Raw genomic sequence first — 25,919 nt, 5'->3', positions numbered from 1 at the left:
TTGTGCAGATGGCAAGATGGTAGATATCTAAATAGATGACAGAAGGATAGAAAAACAGTTAAAATCTCTCAAAAGAGGAAAGACCGCTGGACCTGATGGTATACCAGTTCGATTTTACACAGAGTACGCGAAGGAACTTGCCCCCCTTCTTGCAGCAGAGTGCCGTAAGTCTCTAGAAGAGTGTAGCGTTCCAAAAGATTGGAAAAGGGCCCAGGTTATCCCCGTTTTCAAGGAGGGACTTCGATCAGGTGTGCGGAACTATAGACCTATATCTCTAACGTCGATCAGTTTTAGAATTTTGGAATACGTATTATGTTAGAGTATAATGACTTTTCTGGAGACTAGAAATCTACTCTGTAGGAATCAGCATGGGTTTCGGAAAAGACGATTGTGTGAAACCCAGCTCGTGCTATTCGTCCACGAGACTCAGAGGGCCATAGACACGGGTTCCCAGGTAGATGCCATGTTTCTTGACTTCCACAAGGCATTTGATACAGTTGCCTGTAGTTGTTTAATGAACAAAGTAAAAGCATATGGCCTATCAGACCAATTGTGTGCTTGGATTGAAGAGTTCCTAGATAACAGAACACAGCATGTCATTCTCAATGGAGAGAAGTCTTCCGAAGTAAGAGTGATTTCAGGTGAGCGGCAGGGGAGTGTTGTAGGACCGTTGCTACTCACAATATATATAAATGACCTTGTGGATAACATCGGAAGTTCACTGAGGCTTTTTGTGGATGATGCTGTAGTATATCGAGAGGTTGCAACAAATGGAAAATTTTACTGCAATGCAGGAGGATCCGCAATGAATTGACGCATGGAATGGCAATCGAATCTCAATGTAGACAAGTGTAATGTGCTGCGAATACATAGAAAGAAAGATCCCATATCATTTAGCTACTATATTGCAGGTCAGCAACTGGAACCAGTTAATTCCAAAAATTATCTGGGAGTAGGCATTAGGAGTGCTTTAATATGGAATGACCATATAAAATTAATCATCGGTAAAGCAGATGCCAGACTGAGATTCATTGGAAGAATCCTAAGGAAATGCAGTCCGAAAACAAAGGAAGTAGGTTACAGTACACTTGTTCGCCGACTGCTTGAATGCTGCTCACCGGTGTGGGATCCATGCCAGATGAGGTTGATAGAGGAGAAAGAGAAGATCCAACGGAGAACAGTGTGCTTCGTTACAGGAACATTTAGTAATAGCGAAAGTGTTACGGAGGTGATAGATAAACTCCAGTGGAAGACTCTGCAAGAGAGACGCTCAGTAGCTCGGTATGGGCTTTTGTTGGAGTTTCGAGAACATACCTTCACCAAGGAGTCGAGCAGTATATTGCTCCCTCCTTCGTATATCTTGCAAAGAGACCATGAGGATAAAATCTGAGAGATTAGAGCCCACACAGAGGCATACTGACACTCTTTCTTTCCATGAACAATACGAGACTGGAATAGAAGGGAGAAACGATAGAGGTACTCTAGGTACCCTCTGCCACACACTGTCAGGTGGCTTGCGGAGTATGGATGTAGATGTAGATACCATAGCTAATGATTTTTGTTCAGATGAGTATAGGGTGATATCAACAGCAACAGAAAATGATATAACAGGAATAGATTTTGTTATAAGTAGGAAGATAGGGCAGTGTGTGTGTTACAGTGAACAGTTCAGTTCTTATCAGAATCGACAGTAAACCAACACTGACAATTATAGTTGAGGTATACATGACGACATCACAAGCTGAAGATAAGGAGGTAGAGAAAGCATATGAGGATATTGAAAGATTAATACAGTATATAAAGGGATATGAAAATTTAATAGTAATGGGGGACTGCAATGCAGTTTAGGGGAAGGAGTAGGAGAAAAGTTTACAGAGGAATATGGGCTTGGGACAAGCAATTAGAGAGGAGAGAGACTAATTGTGTTCTGTGATAAATTTCAGCTAGTAATAGTGCATACTCTGTTAAAAATATCACAAGAGGAGGTGATATGCTTGGAAGGCTTACCCAGGAGCAGATATAGACACAGATGACAATGTAGTAGTGATGGAGAGTAGCCTGAAGTTTAAAAGATTAGTCAGGAAGAGTCAATACGCAAAGAAGTGGGATATAGAAGTACTAAGGAATGACAGGATATGCTTAAAGTTCTCTAAGGCTATAGAATCAGCAATAAGGAATAACTCAGTAGGCAGTACAGTAGAAGAGGAATGGATCTCTAAAAAGGACAATCACAGAAATTGGAAAGAAAACCATAGGTACAAAGGAGGTAACTTCGAAGAAACCATGGGTAACAGAAGAAATACTTCAGTTGATCGATGAAAGGAGGAAGTACAATAATGCTCAGCAAAATTAAGGAATACAGAAATGTAAGTCACTGAGGAATGAAATAAATAGGAAGTACAGGGGGGCTAAGATGAAATGGCTGCATGAAAAATGTGAAGAAATCGATAAAGAAATTATTGTCACAAGGATTGACTCAGCATATAGGAAAGTCAAAATAACCTTCGATGAAATTAAAAGGAAGATTGGTGACATTAAGAGTTCAATGGGAATTCCACTGTTAAATGTAGAGGAGAGACCAAATAGGTGGAAAGAGTACGTTAAAGGCCTCACTGCGGAGGAAGATTTGTCTAATGTGATAGAAGGAACGGGAGTCATTTTAAAAGAAATGGGGATCCAGTATTGGATTCATATTTAAAAGAGCTTTGGAGGACTTAAAGATCAACTAAGGCAGAAGGGATAGGTAACATTCCATCTGAATTTCTAACAACATTGGAGGAAGTGGCAACAAACAGACTATTCAAGTTAGTGCGTAGAAGTTAGTTACGTGTTCCATTGATCAGTCTCACGGAAACAGTTATGATGTGGAAAATGTCAAGTGCATAAGAAATGCACACATTTCATTAAAGAAAATAAAAATAAATAAATGTGCCTACCCCATTTCCTTAAATGGCACAAATCCGTATATTACACCTATAGATTTATTTATTCTTATTCAAGAATTCAGCTATGGTAAAGAAGGCATTGTCAAGGAGATATGCTTTCCATTTATTTTTGAAACTATCACTGCTGTCTGTCAGACATTTTTTCATCAGTATATTTTACCCCTTCTGTCCCAAAGATAGGGTAAGGAGAGGATAGGCATAAATCTGTCTTTCTTCTGGTGTTATAATCATGAATGTCTTTGATGTTTTTAAGCTGGTCCATGTTGTTGTTAACAAAGCTCATTACTGAGTAAATGTACTATGAGGCTGTTGTAAGAATTCCTAACCTTTTAAACAGATGCCTGCAAGATGTGCGAGTATGAGCCCCGCACATTATTCTAACCACTTTCTTTTGAGCAGTAAATACTTTTCGCCCAATTGTTGAGTTATCCCAAAATATTATTCCGTATGACATCAGAAAATTAAAGTATGCAAAATATGTTAGCTGGCTAGTTTCTATATCCTCAAAATTAGCAGTTATTCTGATTGCAAAAGTTACTGAACCTAGTTGCTTTAGGAGATCAAAAATATGAATTTTCCAATTAAGATTATCATCTACATGTACACCCAAAAACTTAGTATGCTCTACACTGCCTACTGACTTCTGTTGATGTGTTACATTTATTGAAGGAACTGTACTTGCAGTAGAAAATTGGATGTAATGTGTTTTTTCATAGTTCAGAGCAAGCCCATTTGCAGAAAAACAATCAATAACTTTTCTAAAGACAGTATTTGTATCATTTTCTATTGAATATACTTTTACTGGATTAATAGTGGTGCTTGTATCATCAGCAAAAAGTGTCTGTTTAACTTCTTGTTTCAGATAAGAAGGGAAATCATTCACATATATCAAGAACAGAAGGGGACCCTTCATTGAAAGCTGTGGAACACCTAATGTAATTTCACCCCAGTTAGATGAAGTGGGAAACTTCCTTAAATCACTAATCCATATAAATAAACGTTTTGCTTCTTGCTCTGTAGATATTACTTAAACCACTCATGTGCTGTTCCATTTATACCGTAGAACTGTAAATTTTTGTAACATAATGTCATGGTTCCCACAAACAAATGCTTTGGATAAGTGACAGAAAATTCCTATTGGTGACAATTTACTATTTAAAGACTCTGTTATGTGGACAGTGGAATTTTATATTGTTGTCCAGTAGAATAGTGTTTCTTTAAATCCAAACTGTGATTTACTAAGCATCCCATTACTGTTCAGATGCCTAACGACTCTTGAGTACATTACTTTCTCGGCAAGCTTTGAAAATGCTGTAAGCAAGGATACTGGCTGGTAATTATTGACATCTGTGGTGTCCCCTTTTTTGTAGAGAGGCTTGACAATGTCATATTTTAACCTGTCTGGGAAAATACCTTGACTTAGTGATACATTACATATGTGATTCAGAACATCAGCTGTAACTGCTCCACATTATTTTAATATCTTGTTAGAGATGTCATCTATTTCAGCAGAACATTTATTTTTCTAAGTTTTAATGATTTTCTTTACATCACTACAGGTTGTTAGATGAAAATTAATCTGACAAGGATTTCTCGAAACTGACTCTTCCATGTACTGCTTGGCCCTTTTTTTTAACTATTCTCATCAATTTTTTTCATCTACACTTAAGAAATGGTTGTTAAATACATTAGCTACTTGTGTACTGTTGATTAGTATGGCCTCATTCTCTTTAATAGTCATACTACCTACCCCTGGGATTACATTTCGTGTCTCTCTTCTAACAATATTCCATATTGATTTGATTTTATAGCCTAAGTTGTTAATTTCATCTCCAACATACATATTTTTTTTATGTTCTGACAGCTTTTCTCAGTTCATTACAAGAGTTTTCATAGTGTAAAATTATTTCTGGATCTTTACTAATTCGTGCTGTCTTCATACAATTTTCTTTTTCTTTCCAAAGACTCTTTAATACCTATAGTTATCCAAGGTTACTTCAAAAACTGTTTGGTGTTACATTTTGTAATTATTTGGGGCAACAATATTCAAAAGGGGATATAAAGTTATCAAGAAATATGTTGTATTTATCACTAGCATTTTGCCCATCTTATACATCTCCCCAATTAACATTTCTTAAACTTTCTCTGAAGTGCTCTATAGATATCGGGTTGACCAGCCTTACACTTAGTGTTTTCTGAACTGTACACACTGCTAGGGTTGCAGGTTAATCAATTGTGCATCATGGTCTGATAATCCATTTATCACAGGGAAGGCATGTGTTAGTTTTACATCCTCTTTCTGTATAAATACATTATCTGTTAGCATGCTACTGTCTTGAGCTATACATGTAGGGAATTTGATCACTTCATCTAAATTATATGTCATTAATAACACTTCTAGTTCACTTTTCCTATCAGAGTTGGTTAGAAAATTTACATTGAAATCATCACAGAGTAGTAACTAGTACTTGTTGTCTGACAGACATTTTAATAGGGAATCAAACTTTTTTATGACTAGCTCTCAATCCCCTAATGGGGACCTGTACACTGTTGCTTACAAGAGTACATTATCTAGCTGTAGTTCGTGTGCACAACTTTCAAAGTGCTGAGCGACACAAAATTTACTTAGTTCTACAGTTTTGTGCTTATACCCTTCTATTGTGTAAATGGCAACTCCTCCTTTATCCATGTTAGACCTAAAAGTGTAAGATGCTAAATTACACCCATTTATAATGACACTTTCCATCCCCACAGGGTTACATGGTGTTCAGATAGACAAAGTATATCAATCTCATTCTTGTTTTTGACATCATCTAAACACACTAACAGCTCATCTACTTAATTTTTTATTCTCTTGATATTTTACTTTATTCCCCTGATACTACCTTTAGCTTTATCCCTTTAGTGTACATGAAGCTTCTTTTATTCTATTTTTCTTGATTGTTGTATGTCTGAATGTACGAGTCTGGCAACCCATACGACCTGACGAATTACAGGATCTGCTAAATGGAATGAACAGCATAATAAGTACAGAATATGGATTGAGAATAAATCGAAGAAAGATGAAAGTAATGAGAAGTAGCAGAAATAAGAGCAGCGAGGAACTTGACGTCAGGATTGATGGTCACAAAGTAGAAGTAGTTAAGGAATTATGCTACGTGGACAGCAAAATAAACAATGATGGATGGAGCAAGGAGGACATCAAAAGCAGACTAGCAGTGGCAAAGAGAAGTCTACTAGTATCAAACATAGGCCTTAATTTGAGGAAGAAATTTCTGAGAATGTATATTTGGAGCACAGCTTTGTATGGCAGTGAAACAAGGACTGTGGGGAAACTGGAACAGAAGAGATTCGAAGCATTTGAGATGTGGTGTTACAGAAAAATGTTGAGAATTAGGTGGACTGATAAGGTAAGGAATGAGGAAGTTCTACACAGAATCAGAGAAGAAAGGAATATGTGGAAAATACTCACAAGGAGAAGGGATAGGATCATAGGACATCTGTTACGGCATCAGGGAATGATTTCCATGGTACTAGAGGGAGCTGTAGAGGGCAAAAACTGCATAGGAAGATAAAGATTAGAATACATCCAGCATATAATTGAGGATGTAGGTTGCAAGTGCTACTCTGAGATAAAGAGGTTGCACAGGAGAGAAATTTGTGGCGGGCTGCATCAAACCAGTCAGAACAGTGATGACTCAAAAAAGCTGATGGGGTGTGGTGCCCAGTAATAAAGATCTCATTCTTCCACAACCTCAACACCTTCTCTCCCATTCACTTCACCTCGTCCTGCTCAACCTAATATGCCACTGTCCTAGATGTTGACCTCCACCTCCCTGATGACTCCATCCACACCTCTGTCCGTATTAAACTGACTAACCACCAACATTACTTGCATTTTGTCAGCTGTGACCCCTCCCACAACAAAAAATCTTACTCCCATATAGCGTGGCCAACCAGTGATAGTGTATTTGCAGTGACAAGAAGCCCCTTGCCCAGTAACCTGAACATCTCACAAAGGCCTCCACAGTCAAGCACTATCCCCACCCTCACCCCCCAAAAAAAGAATCTAGTACACAAACAGATTTCCCACTCTCTTTCTTCACACACTCTTAAGTGTCCCACCACCCGCAAGAATCAGTTGCAAAAAAGTTCCCTCCCCCCCCCCCCCCCCCCTCATGACCCAATATCATCTTGGACTGAAGCAACTGAACCATATCCATGGCCAGGCTTAGAATAACTATCATAATACCTGGTAATGAGGTACATAACATATTGGTGCATCCCTATGGTACCCTCATTCCCAACCCCATACCATAGGGATATATCCTTGTTGGAGACCCAGTTGCAACACTTGCCCCATTCACCCACCCGGCACATCCTACTCCAATCCTTTCACAGGCTTATCCTGTCCCATCAGAGGCAGGGCCACCTGTAAAGGAGCCATGTCATATATCAGCTCTGCTGCAGTCACTGCACAGCATTTTGTGTGGGCATGCCCAACAAGCACCTGTCCATTAGAATGAATGACCACTGACCACTAATGGCACAGCACCACAACACACTGCTGAGCAAAATATGCTGGAGTTCAGTGGCTATTTCGTAATCTGTGCCACTTAGATCCTTTCCTTTAGTACCATCTTTCTTAAACTACATTGATGGAGTCTGCAGCTCATGGTCTAATGGCTAGCATTGCTGCCTCTGGATCACAGGTTCCCGGGTTCGATTCCTGGCCAGGTTTGGGATTTTCTCTGCCTGGGGACTGGGTGTTGGTGTTGCCCTCATAATTTCATCATCATCATTTGTGACTGTGGCTAGATTGGACTGTGTAAAAAAATTGGATTGTGTAAAAAATTGGACTTCATACGGGCGCTGATGACCTCATACTTAAGCACCCCACAAACCAATAATCATCATCATCATACATTGATGGGGTTTAATCTTGCAACACATTCTTCACTTTCATAATCCTCCTGGCATCAGTCCCCTCTAACATACTGTCTCCACACCTCTGCCCAACAGTTTCCCCCTCTCCACTTCATCTCCATTGTGTGCCCACTCAGCAGCTCGGGTACCTGTGTGTCACATGTGTGGCCTGTGCACCTACCACCCATCTCTTCCATATTTATAGCCTGCACACTTGTTGCGTCCCTCCGAGCTGCTAGCTACCTGTCCACAACTTCTCCAGCTTCACACTTATTTCTCCCCCTACTCACCCCACAGGAAGCAACCCCAACCAAGTCCACTTGCCAAATTCCAATCCAGGAGGTTTGTGTGTGTGTGTGTGTGTGTGTGTGAGAGAGAGAGAGAGAGAGAGAGAGAGAGAGAGAAACTTCATTGTTAGAAATCAACTGCCTGAATAATTTTGTAGTCATTGTACTTATTATACCATGGCAATGACAAAACAGGAATGGTAAGACAAAATTGCTAGTGCTTCAGAAATATTCAGCCTGAGGAAAACTTTCAACTCTTAAAGGTCTAGTATGTGATAAGTGGTTGGTCAACAACTCAAGGTAGCAAAGACCTACAACTTTTGAAAATATCATGACATACTGGTTTTATAAATGTATACATAAATTGCTATGCTAAATTCTGTTTGTTATGCGTATTGTGGTTTTTTTTATGTATGATTTTTATGATTTATTATTCCAGTGTGATTGAAGATAAATTTTTATAAAGTTTCTTGCTTTGTAACCAATAATTATCAAGTTATCTCTAGTTCACACGATTTAATTTTCTTGATCTGACACTGTTTCGCATTGGAAATTTGTAGAGCTCTGACTATTATAATTCAGTAATGGATAAACGAGTGTTTTGAACATGCATGAGCACAGTTCAAATATTTTGTACCAAGCTTTCAAAACATGCTCTTGCAGCATAATACTTTGTAGTGTGTATTATGAAACACTAGCTATTGCTATGGTGGCATAGAAAACAGAAGTTTGTTTATGGAGCCTTTTAATGTATAATCAATGTGGTTGCTTTGTGTTGGTAATAAAAAGTGTATGTTTACAATAAAAATTATGTATCTTTCAAATTAAGAATATTTTAATATCAGTGGACAAGATAATACTAGTATGTAGTCAGTTGGTGCATCATTAGAGCATTGAAATATATCACTGTGTTTGTTAATATTTGTCTGTGTTTATCATTATTGACTGACTTCACTTTAACATATGAATATAAAAGATTAGATTTGTGAACAAGAGGGCAGAACAGATGTAAAATAACCACAAACAACAATAATTATTTCTGATGTGAAGCTGTATGGCAAAGGGAATAAGTGTGTGGCAATTTTGTTTGCAGGTATCTCTACTACATGAGCCATGTACTTAAGGAGCCATCCACACATCCTCATTTCAAACCTATTACCCTGGTGTCTGTTACAATACAGCCTGTTCCCTTATTCACTAAGGTCAGGTAAGCATTACACAGTTAGTAGTCGTGTATTAAGATTTATAAGTTGCACAAATTTATTGTCTTCTTCTGCTGATTCAAATTGTGTTGATCATTTCATGCATTGGTTTAGTTTCTATAATATAAATCTGACAAGATGATACAGCTGCAACAACTGAACTGAAAGCCAAATAATTTGACATAAAACTGAAGCAAATTGTTACAAAATTCAAAATTCTACCTCCTCTGTAATTTTCCCAGCCATCCACCTTTCTTTATTGAATCAATTGAGAATATCAACTTTACTTTTGTGCTTACTAAAACTATTTCTATACTGTAGGCAGTGGACCAGGAGGTTATTACCAGAATTAAAGCATCCTACTTGTGATGAATATTCTCAAACCTCAGTGCATTTTCTGACATTGGGTAGAAAACTTTGCTCTAGGCCACAGTTTAGCATTGGCCTTCATTCAGGTGGACAGCAGAGTTGATACATGACACAACTATTTTCACCAGTGGCTCTCCCTGTGATAGGGCAGAATATCTCCATGATAGTACTGGAATAGGATGCACTGTGCATAGGAGAGTTCCTGTACCTAATTCTTCCAGAGGGTTATGACCTGTGTGACAAGGGTTTGGAAGTAGGTGTGCCATAAGGATGAACCAGTATATTTCATAGGTTGTGTGGGTTGTGGAATACCACTTTGGGAGATATGGGAATATTATGGGTCATGAATTGTATCCTGTTAATTTAATATTTTCACTTTTTTAAGAATGGCTACCACTTTATCACAATTGATATAAAGATTCACAAAATTTATATGTAGACAATTTAAAATTTCACTTTTTTATAAGTGGTGGGGGTAAAGCATAAATTCAGCATGGTAGGACATTTTATTACACAAAATTCTCAGGCAGTCATTCTTGCTTAAAAAGTATACTATGCTTATGTTTGTGAAAATTGCAGTACTAGGAGAGTTACATGTGACATACGATAATTTGGAATGTGATAATATCCAAATGATTGAGATTATGGAAGTGCTCATAGTTGTTGACATTGAGAAATCAGTACACTGTGCAACATCAGTGTGCTGCAGTCAGATCCTCTTAACATCCAAGAATAGGTTTGTTCTTGAGGAATTGCCTTTGACATAGCTTGTTGTGAGTCAGGATGGACAAGGATATCTCATACGTTGAGTGGACACAAAATATATGAACAGTTGTTCCTGGAGGAGCATTACTAAGAAATGGTCAAGCAACCATGTGCCAAGCACATTCATTGGATGAAGTGTTAGATGAGCATTGGACCATGAAAGCAATGAGCCCATCACTCTTCAAACAGCTTGCTCTTCCTTACCACATAAAACTTGCTGGTGAAATATCCCATGTGGCTCTGTCTGAAGTGCCTTTCACAGTGAAACCCTACTGCTGTAGCAGTTGCTGTTAATATTGTCTTTAATTCATAGGAGTTGAGGTTGCATGCTATAGCTGATGGTGAACCAAACCACTGGACTAAGTTTTTATTCTCTGACACTCAACATAGCAAGCTGCAGATTCTGGTTGTTACAGTATCATCCCACAAAATGGCACCATCACTGTAGAGCAAGTCGAACAGGAACTCGACAAGGAACTCTACATTTTTGCCACTCAGCACATCTATAGTGTGATTCACAAGCTAATTACAGTGCAACGTGTTAGTAATTTTCAAACAATAGAAGCAGGCACAGTGGCATGCATACCTTTAGTCTAGCTTGTAACACTTGGGCACAGGTGTCAACACAAAAGTCCACAACCATTCCAGTGCTCCAGCAGCATCAAACTAAAGCTGTAGGCAAAGTTGCATGGGATATTGTGGGTATGCATAGAAAATGGCATACCACCACTAATGTCATAGTAGCATGCACTCTAAAAGCTGCAATATCAGAATATGACAAATTCTCTCCTAGAGGTCTTATCATTCTGTCCTGTTCACACTCAAATTTTGGTATTGTGCCGTTTGATAATAGCAAAACATACTGGTGAACAGTTTCATGCTCCCACAATGTTTGACATCTCTTCAATGACTGAAGTTGACTCATTACTACCATTTCTAGTCATCCAAGAGGATAGTGCTTGGCCTACACTGGAATCAAATCTTTGCAAACTTATTTACATATTATTCATACATTTTTCTATATATCCTGATAGTTTGAATATATTAAAGCCATTCTTTCTGGATATTGCAGTTGTGGTGTCACCGCCAGACACCACACTTGCTAGGTGGTAGCCTCTAAATTGGCCGCGGTCCTTTAGTATATGTCGGACCCGCGTGTCGCCACTATCAGTGATTGCAGACCGAGCGCCACCACATGGCAGGTCTAGAGACTTCCTAGCACTCGCCACAGTTGTACAGCTGACTTTGCTAGCGAGGGTTCACTGACAAATTACGCTCTCATTTGCCGAGACGATAGTTAGGCATAGCCTTCAGCTACGTCATTTGCTACGACCTAGCAAAGCGCCATTACCAGTTACTATTGATGCTGTAAAACATGTACCGTCAAGAGCGATGTTCACCAATTATGGATTAAAGTTAAGTATTCCACAGCTACGCCCTTCTTTGCTAGTCTCATTTCCTTGACCTGTTCCAGACCTCACGCCAGCCTGCATGAGCTAAAACGCGTGCCTTTCGGCTTCCTCTCATAGTGGGTTGGCTCTCTTGCCAATCCACAACAGCAGTAGTCACAAATATCAGTGAAAAAGACCAGTTTTATTATGCAAAAAGTAAAATAGTAAGTGTGGTCAAATAAAAAATCCACAGTGTAAGAAAGACTAAAGCGGCATAAAAAAGGAACACATCAGGTTTTTAAAAATGGCTATTGGTAACAGCTATGTGAAAATATCAATGCTGAAAAGAAGGAAACCCCTGGATTAGCCAAAATTAATACGGAAATATGAGTAGTTGCGGAATCTGGAAAAAAGTAGAAAAACAATAGTACAATTGGAAAAAACAAAAATTCTGTGAAAGAAATTAGTGATGGTAAAGTTTTAAAAAAAATTAAAGAAAATTTTGTGGCAAGTACAAATAAAAGACTTTAAAAAGATATCAATAGTTCATTCTACAAAGATTCTTGGCACCATGGCAGATGGAAGCACTTATTTTGACACAAGGAAGATGGTGTATCACTTCGGACCAATCTTCACTTGTTTCTGCTTTCAATACTGTGTGCTAGTACACTGACATTTTTGTAGCTATACTGTTTGTGTGTTAACACCACCATGTGATAACGTACAGAAGCCATCCCCTTCCCAGTATTTTAACCCATGATATAGTTTTGTTTATGAGTACATAGACAAAACTATACTCATGAGTACATCCCCCCCCATGAACCATGGACCTTGCCGTTGGTGGGGAGGCTTGTGTGCCTCAACGATACAGATAGCCGTACCGTAGGTGCAACCACAACGGAGGGGTATCTGTTGAGAGGCCAGACAAACGTGTGGTTCCTGAAGAGGGCATCAGCCTTTTCAGTAGTGGCAGGGGCAACAGTCTAGATGATTGACTGATCTGGCCTTGTAACACTCACCAAAACGGCCTTGCTGTTGCGGTACTGCGAACGACTGAAAGCAAGGGGAAACTACAGCCGTAATTTTTCCCGAGGGCATGCAGCTTTACTGTATGGTTAAATGATGATGGTGTCCTCTTGGGTAAACTATTCTGGAGGTAAAATAGTCACCCATTCGGATCTCCAGGCGGGGAGTACTCAGGAGGACGTTGTTATCAGGAGAAAGAAAAGTGGCGTTCTATGAATCTGAGCATGGAATGTCAGATCCCTTGATCGGGCAGGTAGGTTAGAAAATTTAAAAAGGGAAATGGATAGGTTAAAGTTAGATATAGTGGGAATTAGTGAAGTTTGGTGGCAGGAGGAACAAGACTTTCGGTCAGGTGAATACAGGGTTATAAATACAAAATCAAATAGGGGTAATGCAGGAGTAGGTTTAGTAATGAATAAAAAAATAAGAGTGCGGGTAAGCTACTACAAACAGCATAGTGAACGCATTATTGTGGCCAAGATAGACACGAAGCTCTTGTCTACTACAGTAGTACAAGTTTATATGCCAACTAGCTCTGCAGATGACGAAGAAATTGATGAAATGTATGATGAGATAAAAGAAATTATTCAGGTAGTGAAGGGAGATGAAAATTTAATAGTCATGGGTGACTGGAATTCGAGAGTAGGAAACGGAAGAGAAGGAAACGTGATAGGTGAATATGGATTACGGCTAATAAATGAAAGAGGAAGCCGCCTGGTAGAATTTTGCACAGAGCATAACTTAATCATAGCTAACACTTGGTTCAAGAATCATAAAAGAATGATGTATACATGGAAGAACCCTGGAGATACTAAAAGATTATATAATGGTAAGACAGAGATTTAGGAACCAGGTTTTAAATTGTAAGCCATTTCTAGGGCCAGATGTGGACTCTGACCACAATCTATTGGTTATGAACTGTAGATTAAAATTGAAGAAACTGCAAAATGGTGGGAATTTAAGAAGATGGGACCTGGATAAACTGAAAGAACCAGAGGTGGCACAGAGTTTCAGGGAGAGCATAAGGGAACAATGGGGGAAAGAAATACAGTAGAAGAAGAATGGGTAGCTTTGAGGGATGAAATAGTGAAGGCAGCAGAGGATCAAGTAGGTAAAAAGACGAGGGCTAGTAGAAATCCTTGGGTAACAGAAGAGATACTGAATTTAATTGATGAAAGGAAAAAATACAAAATGCAGTAAATGAAGCAGGCAAAAAGAAATACAAATGTCCCAAATGAGATCGACAGGAAGTGCAAAATGACTAACCATGGATGGCTAGAAGACAAATGTAAGGATGTAGAGGCTTATCTCACGAGGAAAATTAAAGAGACCTTTGGAGAAAAGAGAACCACTAGCATGAATATCAAAAGCTTTGATGGAAACCCAGTTCTAAGCAAAGAAGGGAAAGCAGAAAGGTGGAAGGAGTATATAGAGAGTCTATACAGGGGTGATGTTCTTGAGGACAATATTATGGAAATGGATGAGGATGTAGATGAAACGGGAGATATGATACTGCGTGAAGAGTTTGACAGAGCACTGAAAGACCTAAGTTGAAACAAGGCCCCGGTAGTAGACAACATTCCATTAGAACTAGTGACAGCCTTTGAAGAGCCCGTCCTGACAAAACTCTACCATCTGGTGAGCAAGATGTATGAGACAGGCTAAATTCCCGCAGACCTCAAGAAGAATATAATAATTCCAATCCCAAGGAAAGCAGGTGTTAACAGACGTGAAAATTACCGGACTATCAGTTTGATAAGTCACAGCTGCAAAATACTAACGCAAATTCTTTACAGACGAATGGAAAAACTGGTAGAAGCCAACCTCGGGGAAGATCAGTTTGGATTCCGTAGAAATTTCGGAACACGTGAGGCAATACTGACCTTACGCCTTATCTTAGAAGAAAGAATAAGGAAAGGTAATCCTACATTTCTAGCATTTGTAGACTTAGAGAAAGCTTTTGACGGTGTTGACTGGAATACTCTCTTTTAAATTCTGAAGGTGGCAGGGGTAAAATACAGGGAGCGAACGGCTATTTACAATTTGTACAGAAACCAGATGGCAGTTATAAGGGTCGAGGGGTATGAAAAGGAAGCAGTGGTTGGGAAGGGAGCTAGACAGGGTTGTAATCTCTCCCCGATGTTATTCAATCTGTATATTGAGCATGCAGTAAAGGAAACGAAAGAAAATTTTGGAGTAGGCATTAAAATCCATGGAGAAGAAATAAAAACTTTGAGGTTCGCTGATGACATTGTTATTCTGTCAGAGACAGCAAAGGACTAGGAAGAGTTGTTGAACGGAATGGACAGTGTCTTGAAATGAGAGTATAAGATGAACATCAACAAAATCAAAACGAGGATATTAAGTCAGCTAGTTGTAAGGGAATTAGATCAGGAATTGAGACGCTTAAAGTAGTAAAGGAGTTTTGCTATTTGGGGAGCAAAATAACTGATGATGGTCGAAGTAGAGAGGATATAAAATGTAGACTGGCAATGGCAAGGAAAGCGTTTCTGAAGAAGAGAAATTTGTTACCACCGAGTATTGCTTTAAGTGTCAGGAAGTCGTTTCTGAAAGTATTTGTGTGGAGTGTAGCCATGTGTGGAAGTGAAACATAGATGATAAATAGTTTAGAGAAGAAGAGACTAGAAGCTTTCAAAATGTGGTGCTACAGAAGAATGCTGAAGATTAGATGGGTAGATCACATAACTAATGAGAAGGTATTGAATAGAATTGGAGAGAAGAGAAATTTGTGGCACAACTTGACTAGAAGAAGGGATTGGGTGGTAGGACATGTTCTGAGGCATCAAGGGATCACCAATTTAGTACTGGAGGACAGTGTGGAGGGTAAAAATTGTAGGGGGAGACCAAGAGATGAATACACTAAGGAGATTCAGAAGGATGTAGGCTGCAGTAGGTACTGGGAGATGAAGAAGCTTGCACAGGATACAGTAGCATGGAGAGCTGCATCAAACCAGTCTCAGGACTGAAGACAACAACAACAACAACAACAACAACAACTACTACTACTACTACGAGTACATAGAAGCACGGAGCTCAGTGTTGTCTGCTAATTCAGGTTGGCTGTGCCAAGAGAGCTGTAGATATCGAATGAAGTCATTCTACTTCAGTCAAAACTACTACTCTCATCAGCCTCCATGGCAGGAGTCTCAGGGCAGACAGTTAATAGGCATGCCATAAACCTTTCTGGAAATTGTGATATCCTTGCATAACCTATGGTAACATGCAAGAAAAGCAGCCATTAGTAATTGAAGAAAAATACTAATTGATCTATAAAGACGGGGTGGGGAGACGAAATGTGAAAAAATATTCCTCAACAGCAAATCTTTGGAAATAGCTGTGAGAGAAACTCGATAAAGATCTATTTATCATTTCAGGGAGGGACCAGAAAATATATCCTGATCAAAAAAAGATGAAAATTTGTTAAGTGGTAAAGATAAATATCTTTCAACTGTTGCTTAGAAACTTTTTTGGAACTCTCAGTGGAGATGTTGAAAAACTGTTCTATGGACAATTAAAGATTGATTTACTGTAAAAGTTTTAACATAAGGTATATTTTGAAATCTGTTATTCATCAAGGACTGTGTAAGTTAAATATATTAATAAAAATTGTTTTAGGTACAAAATTTAGTTAAACAATATAATTATTGACATAAGAGTAGAAGGAAGGGAGAGATATGTTTCAGGGTTTAAAGCCCTGTTGATGATATCATTAGAGACAGAGCACAAGCTTGGATTGTGGAAGGCAGAGCAAGGAAATCAGGTGTGCTCTTTCAAAGGAACCAGCCTGATATTCATTTTAGGTGGGTTAGGCAAATCACAGAAAACCTAAATCTGTGATACCAGATGGGGGACTTAGAACAGACTAAAAAGTTCATTCACAAACTGTGTGTGTCATTGTCTTAGTGAGATGTCAGGATGACGGTAGATTTGTTCAATCAATTTCTTTATTCTGGCCCTCGGCCGTAGTACACCATAAAAAGTTTGGTGAAGGTGTCCAGTTGCCTCTTATGCGAAACAATAGATGATGATGATGATGATGATGATGATGATGATGATGATGATGATGATGATTGGTTTGTGGGGTGCTCAACTGTGCAGTTGTCAGCACCTGTACAAATTTCCAACCTGTCCTCAGTCCAGTTTCGCCACGCACATGAGTGATGATGAAATGTTGAGGACAACGCAAACACCCAGTCATCTCGAGGCAGGTGAAAATCCCGGACCCCGCCGGGAATCGAACCCGGGGCAAAACAACCTGGCATTGCTGACATTGCAAAAAGTGGGGCCAAGCATGGCGTCACTCAAATGCCACTGTCAGTGATGTCTCCAGCTGTGACCAGTGCAGCTTACAATGGCTGTTAACTTCCTCCAGTGAGTTGGCAGCTCCCTTGTGAGTCAGGGCAGGCTGCCCCGTCTCATGGTCGAATAGCGGACCCGGTACTGCATTGCAGGATGTTGCTCCAGGTGTCACAGGTTTGTAGTGTAGGCTGTGATACTGACATGCAAATCGTCTAGTACATGAATATCTCAGTACTTATATGCTCCAGACTATGTTCGTTTAGGGCTCAAGGCACATACTGCAAACACCTCCATGGTGACAAGTGAGGAAAGGCTTTCATCTTACCTCTAGCATATTGCAGTGCTGACTGTTGTTATACCAGCAGGCTCCACTATGCAACACCAGTTGGTCGTGTTTTGCTTTGCAGTGCATAATACTCTAGCCCAACTGTGGCTGGCTCTGTTACAACTCACTTCCGCTTTCGCCTATTTTTTGACCAAATACTGTTAATACACTACAATACTATTTGCCTATCGCAATAGTTTGAGGATAAAAGAAAGAATAATGAAAGTGCGTAGTTTAAATAAAGTGTGTGTGTGTGTGTGTGTGTGTGTGTGTGTGTGTGTGTGTGTGTGTGTGTGTGTGTGTGTGTGTGTGAGAGAGAGAGAGAGAGAGAGAGAGAGAGAGAGAGATAATCAGAACGTAATATTCCTAAGGCAAAAAAAGTGTACATCTGCTCTCCGCTCTTTCTTACAAAAAGCTAAGTAAGAGAGTAAGAGAGAGTGGAAAATGGAAAAGCTTTCTTATTGATCATCAGATGTTAGTATAGGGAAACATTGCCCCCTACGCAAAACAGAACTGACCCTCAAACCTGCAGTCACCATGCTATTTTTAAAGGTGAAACAATGAGTGGTATGTCATCAGCTCATGGTCAAGTGCAGCTTCATCCAGGAAAGTGTCTTCCCCCTCCCCTCCATCCTTTTGCTTGAGTGAAGAAAGTAAGTTAAACATTAACTGAAAGTTATACAAAAATTTTGTAGGCAGTGATATTCAATTTTTTTTATTTTCCCTATGGTTTTGGCAGAGATGGTTGCAGACCTTTCGTAGAAGTGTACCAGGGAGAAGAGAGAGTTTTGTCTACATTGCAAGAATATGAGCGGATGCGGCTGTTTAACATCACTGAAGGCAAGGTAATTACTTGTTTGCAGATATAAAGTGATGCCTATTTATGTGGGGTAACTGTATTGCTTATTTTGTGTATTACAAATCTCCTCTGGTCTAATTGCACTCCCTGAATCAAAATATGACATACGTATGTGTGAACGATGCTGCTGCAGTCCAAGTGTCAGGGCGCTGTTTTTCAGGTCACACTTCCCCTCAATGTCACTGTGCTGGGTGATATTACAGTTGTTGCGTATCATGCGAGGCATACTCTTGGAGGTGTGATGTCTCAAGGCCGTCCAACTGGAATTAAAATGGCGCAGCTACAGTTCCATACTGGATTCATTGGAGAAGAAGAAACCAGCTTAAGATTTACAAAGTGAGTAGTGTGCAAATGTTTGGGCTAATAACTGGTGTGGGTTTTTTTTTTCACTGATTTAGAAATAAATTTACTTTTCCAATTATTTTTTCTTTGTAATGAATAATTCACTGAAAAGCTACCTAGCTTTTATGAGGGCGTACCAAATGTGAAACAGAAATTCAAATCTGACAACGGTGGTAGTGGACATAAATGGGCATGGCCTTACAGGATATTGGTGATGACATCTGGAATAGCATTGTGAATGTGATGGTGTAGTTAGCGTGATGTGACTTTCTCAGACCACCGTGTGTGAGCAAGAGGTCAACAAGTGTGTTGTGCAGCACATAATGATCAAGTTTCTCATGAAAGAAGGCACTATACCTGTGTAAAATTGTAAGCATCTCTCTGTGCAGTTTGTAGAAGCAGCTCTTTAGAAGACTCAAGTGTAGGAATGGCTTCAAACATTTATGTCAGGCCAGGGAAACTATGGAAAACTTAGCCCATCAAAGATGGCCATGGACAAGAATCACACGAGATAATATTGATGCCATACAGGACCATAAGCTTGGCTCATAAACTGTACTGCTAGCTTTTGGTTCAGTCAAAAGCCACATACCACAACATACAGTGCTGGCAACAGATCCCAAACATGGTTTTTCTGCACGACAGTGCAAGACCATACTCTGCTTCATAAATGAGGGAAAAACTGGAGGAAATTCATTTCACAACTCTGGAGAATCATCCTTACAGTCCCATCCTGTGTGACTACCATATTTTTGGACTGCTGAAAGACTAACTTGGAGGACACTGGTTTGATGACAACACAGCGGCAGAGGCATTTATGTGTGAATGGCTGTGCACATGTCCCTCTTCTTTCTTAGAAAATGGCATCAGAAGGTTGCCAGTTTGATGGGAAAATGTGTAGCAAAGCCAGGAGACTGTGTAGAAAAACGAAGTGGGTGTATTGTTTTTTCATTTTGTTCAGTAAAGTTCATAAAAAACTATTCTAGTTCATATTTGATCCCTCTTGTACATTTGAATGAATGAAGCAGTTAGTTTGTGGCAGGAGAACACCTTCTTAATTGTCAACAGTTTTTTTTAAGGGGGAGGGGGAACCAGTTTTAATGCAAAGACATTTAAGAGGAGCATCTGATACACCTACTGTGTAACAATTTGAACACCGGAATATTTATTTAATTTTTATTTATTAATTAGTTTAGGTTTGTTGCCAAATGGCAACATCATGCCTATGGCAACCTATTTTTCTGGGGACTCGCAATACTTTTGTTTCCATACATGTATAATCTACTTTATGGAAGACATAAATGAGCTTCTTGATTCAGCATTAAAAAAATTATATAAAAAATTATATGTGGGTTTTCTTTTAGTTCTGCTCTTGGACTATTTGATGCCTCACAGCACTCATATTTGAAAACACACACACACACACACACACACACACACACACACACACACACACACACACACAGACGTGTTCAAATTATTACACTAAATGATTATTTTTATACTCTTAATTTTTCTGCTGTAAAAATAGGAGCGAAAAGTGTAACAGCTGATTTGTTTTGATGGTTTGATTGATGCCACGAAATTTCCCTTCCAAGCAACTAGCAGATCACTGAATTTTTCACAGCTAGTAACTTCTGTCATTTTCCATACAAATTATGTTGGTGTTAGTTCTCTGTGTACATGCTTTGAAACTGTGTTTACAGTAATGTTTTATGTTTCTGTGGTGTACTTCAGCTTGTTATTTATTCTTTTGGCTTCTTGCTACATTACCAAGACATTCTATAGCTTGTGAACTTGCATGCTTTTAGCTATAGGAATAAATCGTAGAGTTTCCAAAGAAAGTGAGGTTATGGGGAAGACAAAAGATGTTTCACCTCAGAAAGTTTCGGCAGTAGTGGCACTTTTTGCTGAAAATAATTATACACAGCAAGAAATTGCTGACAGAATGAGAATATCACAGAAAACTATCAGTGGAATCAAACTTTCAGTGCAGAAAGGTGATGAATACAAGCCAAACAGGAAAGCAAAATGTGGACATAAAAGAAAAATCAGTCCTAGAACAATGAGAAGACTTACAAACATGGCAACAATGAACCATAAATTTACTTCTACATACATAAGCCATCAGCTGAAAGGTTTTGGTGTTGAAGTTTCACCTGTAACACATTTGAATTTTGGGACTGTTGAGATCTCCTATGCAACTATTCCCAACTTTTCTAGCTTTCAGCTTTGTACACATGCTTCAGTGATGAATCTGTATTCACTGTGATGGAAGAAAGCAGCCAGTGTGTTCATCGCAGACCTGGAGAACAGTTCAAAGCTGGATGTGTGCAGCAATGTGTGAAGCATCCATCTTCCATTATGGTCTGTAGTGTGATGTCAGTGAATGGTCCTGGCAGATCACACATTGTTGATGGGACAATGAGACAAGAACAATATAAAGAAATTTTTGAAAAGGAACATTTCCCCCAAATAAATGAGTGGTTTCCTAATAAAGATGCCATTTGTATGCACAATGGGGCACCTTGGCACAAAGCCAAAAGTGTTTCCAAGTACTTGGAAGAAAATCAACTGAAAGTGTTGCCTGGCCAGGGAATAGCCGTGATATGAACACAATTGAAAATTTATGGGGTATTGTGAAACAGAGGATAAGGAAATTTACAATAATCGCCAAGCAATATCTCATGGAGAAACTAGAGGAAATATGGTACCATGACAATGATATTAAAATGTCAAGTGAAAAGTTAATGAAAACTATGCCAAACAGGATAAAAATGTTGATTAAGAACAAAGGCAATAATACAAAGTATTGAATGTACAAATATTATCTGTATGTGGATGTAAATGTGTAATAAATGTAAAGTTTTGGAAAAAATGTCTTTAGTGAAACATAAATGCCCATTGCATTTGACCAACTTCAGTCTGACGGTTTAATAGCATGCTGGAACCTAGCACCAACTTTTCATGCCTATAATTGGCAAATGTCCTGTGCTGCCCAGCTGCCTGTCTCTTTCAGGCAGTACAGCAGCTGGTCCTTTCTCCCTTTTTGCAGTATAGGAGCTCTCAGCAGAACTACTTGTAAATCCTTTTTGCTTTCTTGCCTCAATTTTCCTCTGGAGCAGTGATCCTATACTTCTGGGCTTCTTGAACATGGCTGAGAGGTGAGTGTGATTCACTAAATAATGCATCTGTTTTATTAAGAAACCAAGCATTCACTACTATTAGATCAAGTATATGAAAAATATTCTGTGTTACACTTTTTGGGAATGCATCTAGGTCCTGTATGAGGTTATGATGATGATGATGATGATGATGATGATGATGATGATGTTTGGTTTGTGGGGCACTCAACTGTGCGGTCATCAGCACCTGTACAAAGTCCCAATTTTTACACAGTCCATTTTTTTTCACAGTCTAATGTAGCCACTGTTACAGATGATGATGATGATGATGATGATGATGATGAAGACAACACAAACACCCAGTCCCCGGGCAGAGAAAATCCCCAAACCGGCCGGGAATCAAAACCGGGAACCCATGATCCAGAGGCAGCAACGCTAGCCACTAGACCACATGCTGCGGACTCTTTGAGGTTGTCACTGATTCCTCAGGATGTACACCTCTCATGAATCGATTATATTGTATGAGTACAATCACTGTGGGGTGAACCATCTACGAGGGGCGTTTGAAAAGTCGGTGCAAAATCAGAGAGATGGCACCACCGACGCATATCGAGGTCTTGTTTAGTTAGTAGTATCTTTGGAAAGAACACACACCAAGTTTCAGCCATATTGGTCTATTTCTTTGTGTTTGACATTTGTGTGAATCAAGGAAGTCGAGTAATTGTCAAAAAATGAATGAAAAAGAATTTCGTGTGGTGATTAAACATTACTTTATGAAAAGCAAAACGCCTCAGGAGACTAAACTTGATAAACAGTACGGTGACAATGCACCTTTGATTAGAACAGTTTATAAGTGGTTTCAAAATTTTTGGAGTGGTCGTATGGCCACAAGTGATGCTGAACATTCTGGACGGTTACAACTCCAGAAATCATTGATAAAATCCATGATATGGTGATGGATGACAGAAGAGTTAAGGTGTGTGAGACTGCCAGTGCTGTGGGCATCTCGAATGAATGGTTACATAATATTTTGCATAAACATTTGGACATGAGAAAGCTATCCGCAAGATGGGTTCCGCAGTTGCTCACGCTTGACCAAAAACGGAATGTGAAGTGTTGCAGTGACGGTTTGCAGCTGTTCAGGAATTATCCACTGGACTTTAAGCATCATTTCGTCACTGTGGATGAAACATGGATACATCACTATACTCCTGAGACCAAACAACAATCTAAACAATGGATTACCAAGGGAGAATCTGCATCAAAAAAGACGAAGACCATTCCTTTGGCCGGAAAGCTTATGGCGACTGTCTTTTGGGATTCGCAAGAGATAATCCTCATCAACTATCTGGAAAAGGGAAAACTATTACAGGTGCATATTATTCATTGTTATTGAACCGTTTCAGAACCGATCTGCAAGAAAAATGCCAGTGATTGGACCGCAAGAATGTCCTTTTCCATCACAACACTGCACCAGCACACACCTCAGCAGTTGTGGTCGCAAAATTAATGGAACTAGGATTCCAACTCGTTTCACAACCCCCCCCCCCCCCCCCCCCCCCCCCCCCCCCCCCCCCCCCCCCCCCCCGTTTGTTCCCCAATTTGAAGAAGTGGCTGGCGGGACAAAGATTTTATTCAAATAAAAAGGTGATTGCAGCAACTAATAGCTACTTTGCAGCCTTTGACAAAACTCCATCCGAACAGATTTTGGATAACCCAACATAACTGACCAACTGCAATGTCTTCCTCAGTTATAGTGTGTATATGGAGGGGGGTGAAGTCGGCCAGTGTCAGTTTTCGTCACTGGAAGTTATTGAGTTTGCCACCCCAAAATTTCTGTGCATTGTCACAGATCTGTTGTCATTCCACTTTACAGCAGAATAACATATATTTTTTGTGGCACTGTCTTTCATCTTTTGAAACCCTTCCAGATCTCTTCATCTTATTAACATAGTCAAATAAACATCCCTTTAGACAATTGGATCTGACAGTACTTGGGATCCAGTTGTAACTCTAAGCTATTCTACAATGTTTGCACTCTTAGTATTACAATAGCGAGTTTTAGTACACCATTTCTTTTGACATATGTATCAGGAAGATATTTATTTTGGCGGCTACTACTACTACTACTACTACTACTACTACTACTACCACCACCACCACTACCACTACCAATAAATAGTTCAAAGTTGTGTACTAAGAAAGTCACATCAGATAGTACAGACATTTTTTGTAAGCCAACCTCTTTGGTTTATTTATTTTTAGTTTTTATTTTTTTATTGTATTCTTTCATTCAATGAAGCCATTTTATTAGTATAGTCTGTTCATAACGGATTTGTTTCAAACAGGTAGGCTGTTGGATTCCTAGATAACGATGTCCAATATTTCGTTCCAAAAAGCACATGAAAATAGCTTTTTGGACAGCTTATGTCTGAGTGTGTATCTAGTATACCAGTCCATCTTGGTGTGGATCACTTTCCAATATTACTTCCAATTGATGAGATTTTAGGCTTTTTATTTAGCTTTGGAACATTCCTTTGCTCTGTGGTAACAATTATATTGCAATGAAATACCTAGTTTTCATCATCGTCATTTTCTTCTTCTTCTACTTCTTGTTCTTCTCCATTATCAGCATCAGTCTCAGAAACATCTATACTGGAAGTATCAGGTCCAGAAATCTCTTCCTCTTAGTCATTGCAAAAATGTCTTCACTGTCAGTGTCATCTAATTATGAATAATTATTTTCTCCCAGAACATCCCTAATTGGTGCATAACATCTGCCACCATAAAAACATGAAGCTGATAGATACATCAACAATATAAAGGTAATTATACTGAATCTATCCACATTGGAAAAGGTTAGGTTAATGGCAGCATCATCACACTGTTGCCATTGGCATGTGGCAACAAACTGAAAGTACTGATCAGTTTTTTCATCATTTGGTTCCAGAAACATAAAAACATAATCATGTTGAACAATCAGGTTGCTGTCAGTTATTCACCTCTTTCTTGCACAATATGTAGACTCAGTAACTCGTAGTCTCCTTCAGGAGACTAATTCCAGAGTATGGAATGAGTCCAATATTTATGCCTATGTTGTGCTAGGCACTCCATCTGCAGTCTGCACTGCATCAGGTGCTCTGTCCATAGTATGCACTGACCAATAGCAGTGATTTTCTGAATGCTGTGCGCATACTTTGTAGTTACTATCCATTGCCAGTCTTGCTGTATGAAGTTCCGAAAGATGTCCAATTTGTGCTAGACATTTTATCTTACAGTTGTCATCATTTAAGCCCTCCTGTGATCTAGGACATTCTGTAACCATGATGTGCCATGTCAGGCATTCTGTCTGAGGTCCGTACCCACCAGGAGTGGTTGCAGTGTTATTTTCAGGCTGCTGATGTTCAAATTACCGCTCAAGTCTTGATAGAATGTCCTCAGGTATTGGGTCTGATGTACTATTTCCTTGCATCTTTGTTACATGTACTGGGCTGTTTTCTCTAACTCCATCTTCAAAGTTGTGTCCCCTTGTGTCTTGATGTTGCTTCCATTGCATCTTCAGAACGAGTGCCAGGTTTCAGGTAGAGCTCAGCTGGAAACTGGTGTCATGGTTAATGAGGTTGTCAGTGACCTTAATCTCAATAGATTCTTTGGTGACACTGTCCCAGTATCTCATTGTTTGTTTTGGAATGTTGGTGTCATTCTAATTCCTATAATAACACAACGGAGACATCATAAAGATGCGAGGGGACAGATTAGATTAGATTAGATTAGTACTTGTTCCATAGATCATGAATACGACACTTCGTAATGATGCGGAACGTGTCAGGAGGTGTAGTTAGAGAAAACAGCCCATTACATGTAACAAAGGATGCACATGAAATGATACCTCAGACAATACAGGGTTGCCACAAGTTTCCTCAAGTGAAATTCCCTGATATTTCCCTGATTTCCAAACAAGTTTTAGCATTTTTCCTGACAAATTTTGAGATCTCAGAAATATGTAAGTACTCTGTATTTCTTCTCCATGTAAGTAA

At 39.2% G+C, this 25,919-nt stretch overlaps 1 protein-coding gene across 4 annotated transcripts in view; it reads left to right on the top strand.

The window, feature by feature from the left end:
- LOC124800021 (cyclin-G-associated kinase) overlaps positions 1-25,919 on the top strand; it is a 263,298-nt gene that overhangs the window by 123,273 nt on the left and 114,106 nt on the right. For 3 of the 4 annotated variants that reach the window (XR_007017105.1, XM_047262964.1, XM_047262963.1), the window contains exons 13-15: positions 9,252-9,365; positions 18,296-18,401; positions 18,561-18,751. Coding sequence is in view for 3 of the 4 variants with exons in the window: in XM_047262964.1 (XP_047118920.1) it covers positions 9,252-9,365; positions 18,296-18,401; positions 18,561-18,751 (411 nt within the window). In the remaining variant the exon portion in view is untranslated. The remainder of the gene's footprint in view (positions 1-9,251; positions 9,366-18,295; positions 18,402-18,560; positions 18,752-25,919) is intronic. The other variant, XM_047262965.1, reaches the window with a different exon arrangement.

The sequence above is a fragment of the Schistocerca piceifrons genome, chromosome 1, assembly GCF_021461385.2.
Source record: "Schistocerca piceifrons isolate TAMUIC-IGC-003096 chromosome 1, iqSchPice1.1, whole genome shotgun sequence".
In the NCBI taxonomy this organism is placed as follows: Eukaryota; Metazoa; Arthropoda; class Insecta; order Orthoptera; family Acrididae; genus Schistocerca; species Schistocerca piceifrons.
Note: the sequence above shows the minus strand (reverse complement) of the source record. Positions and strands in the feature narration are given on the sequence as shown.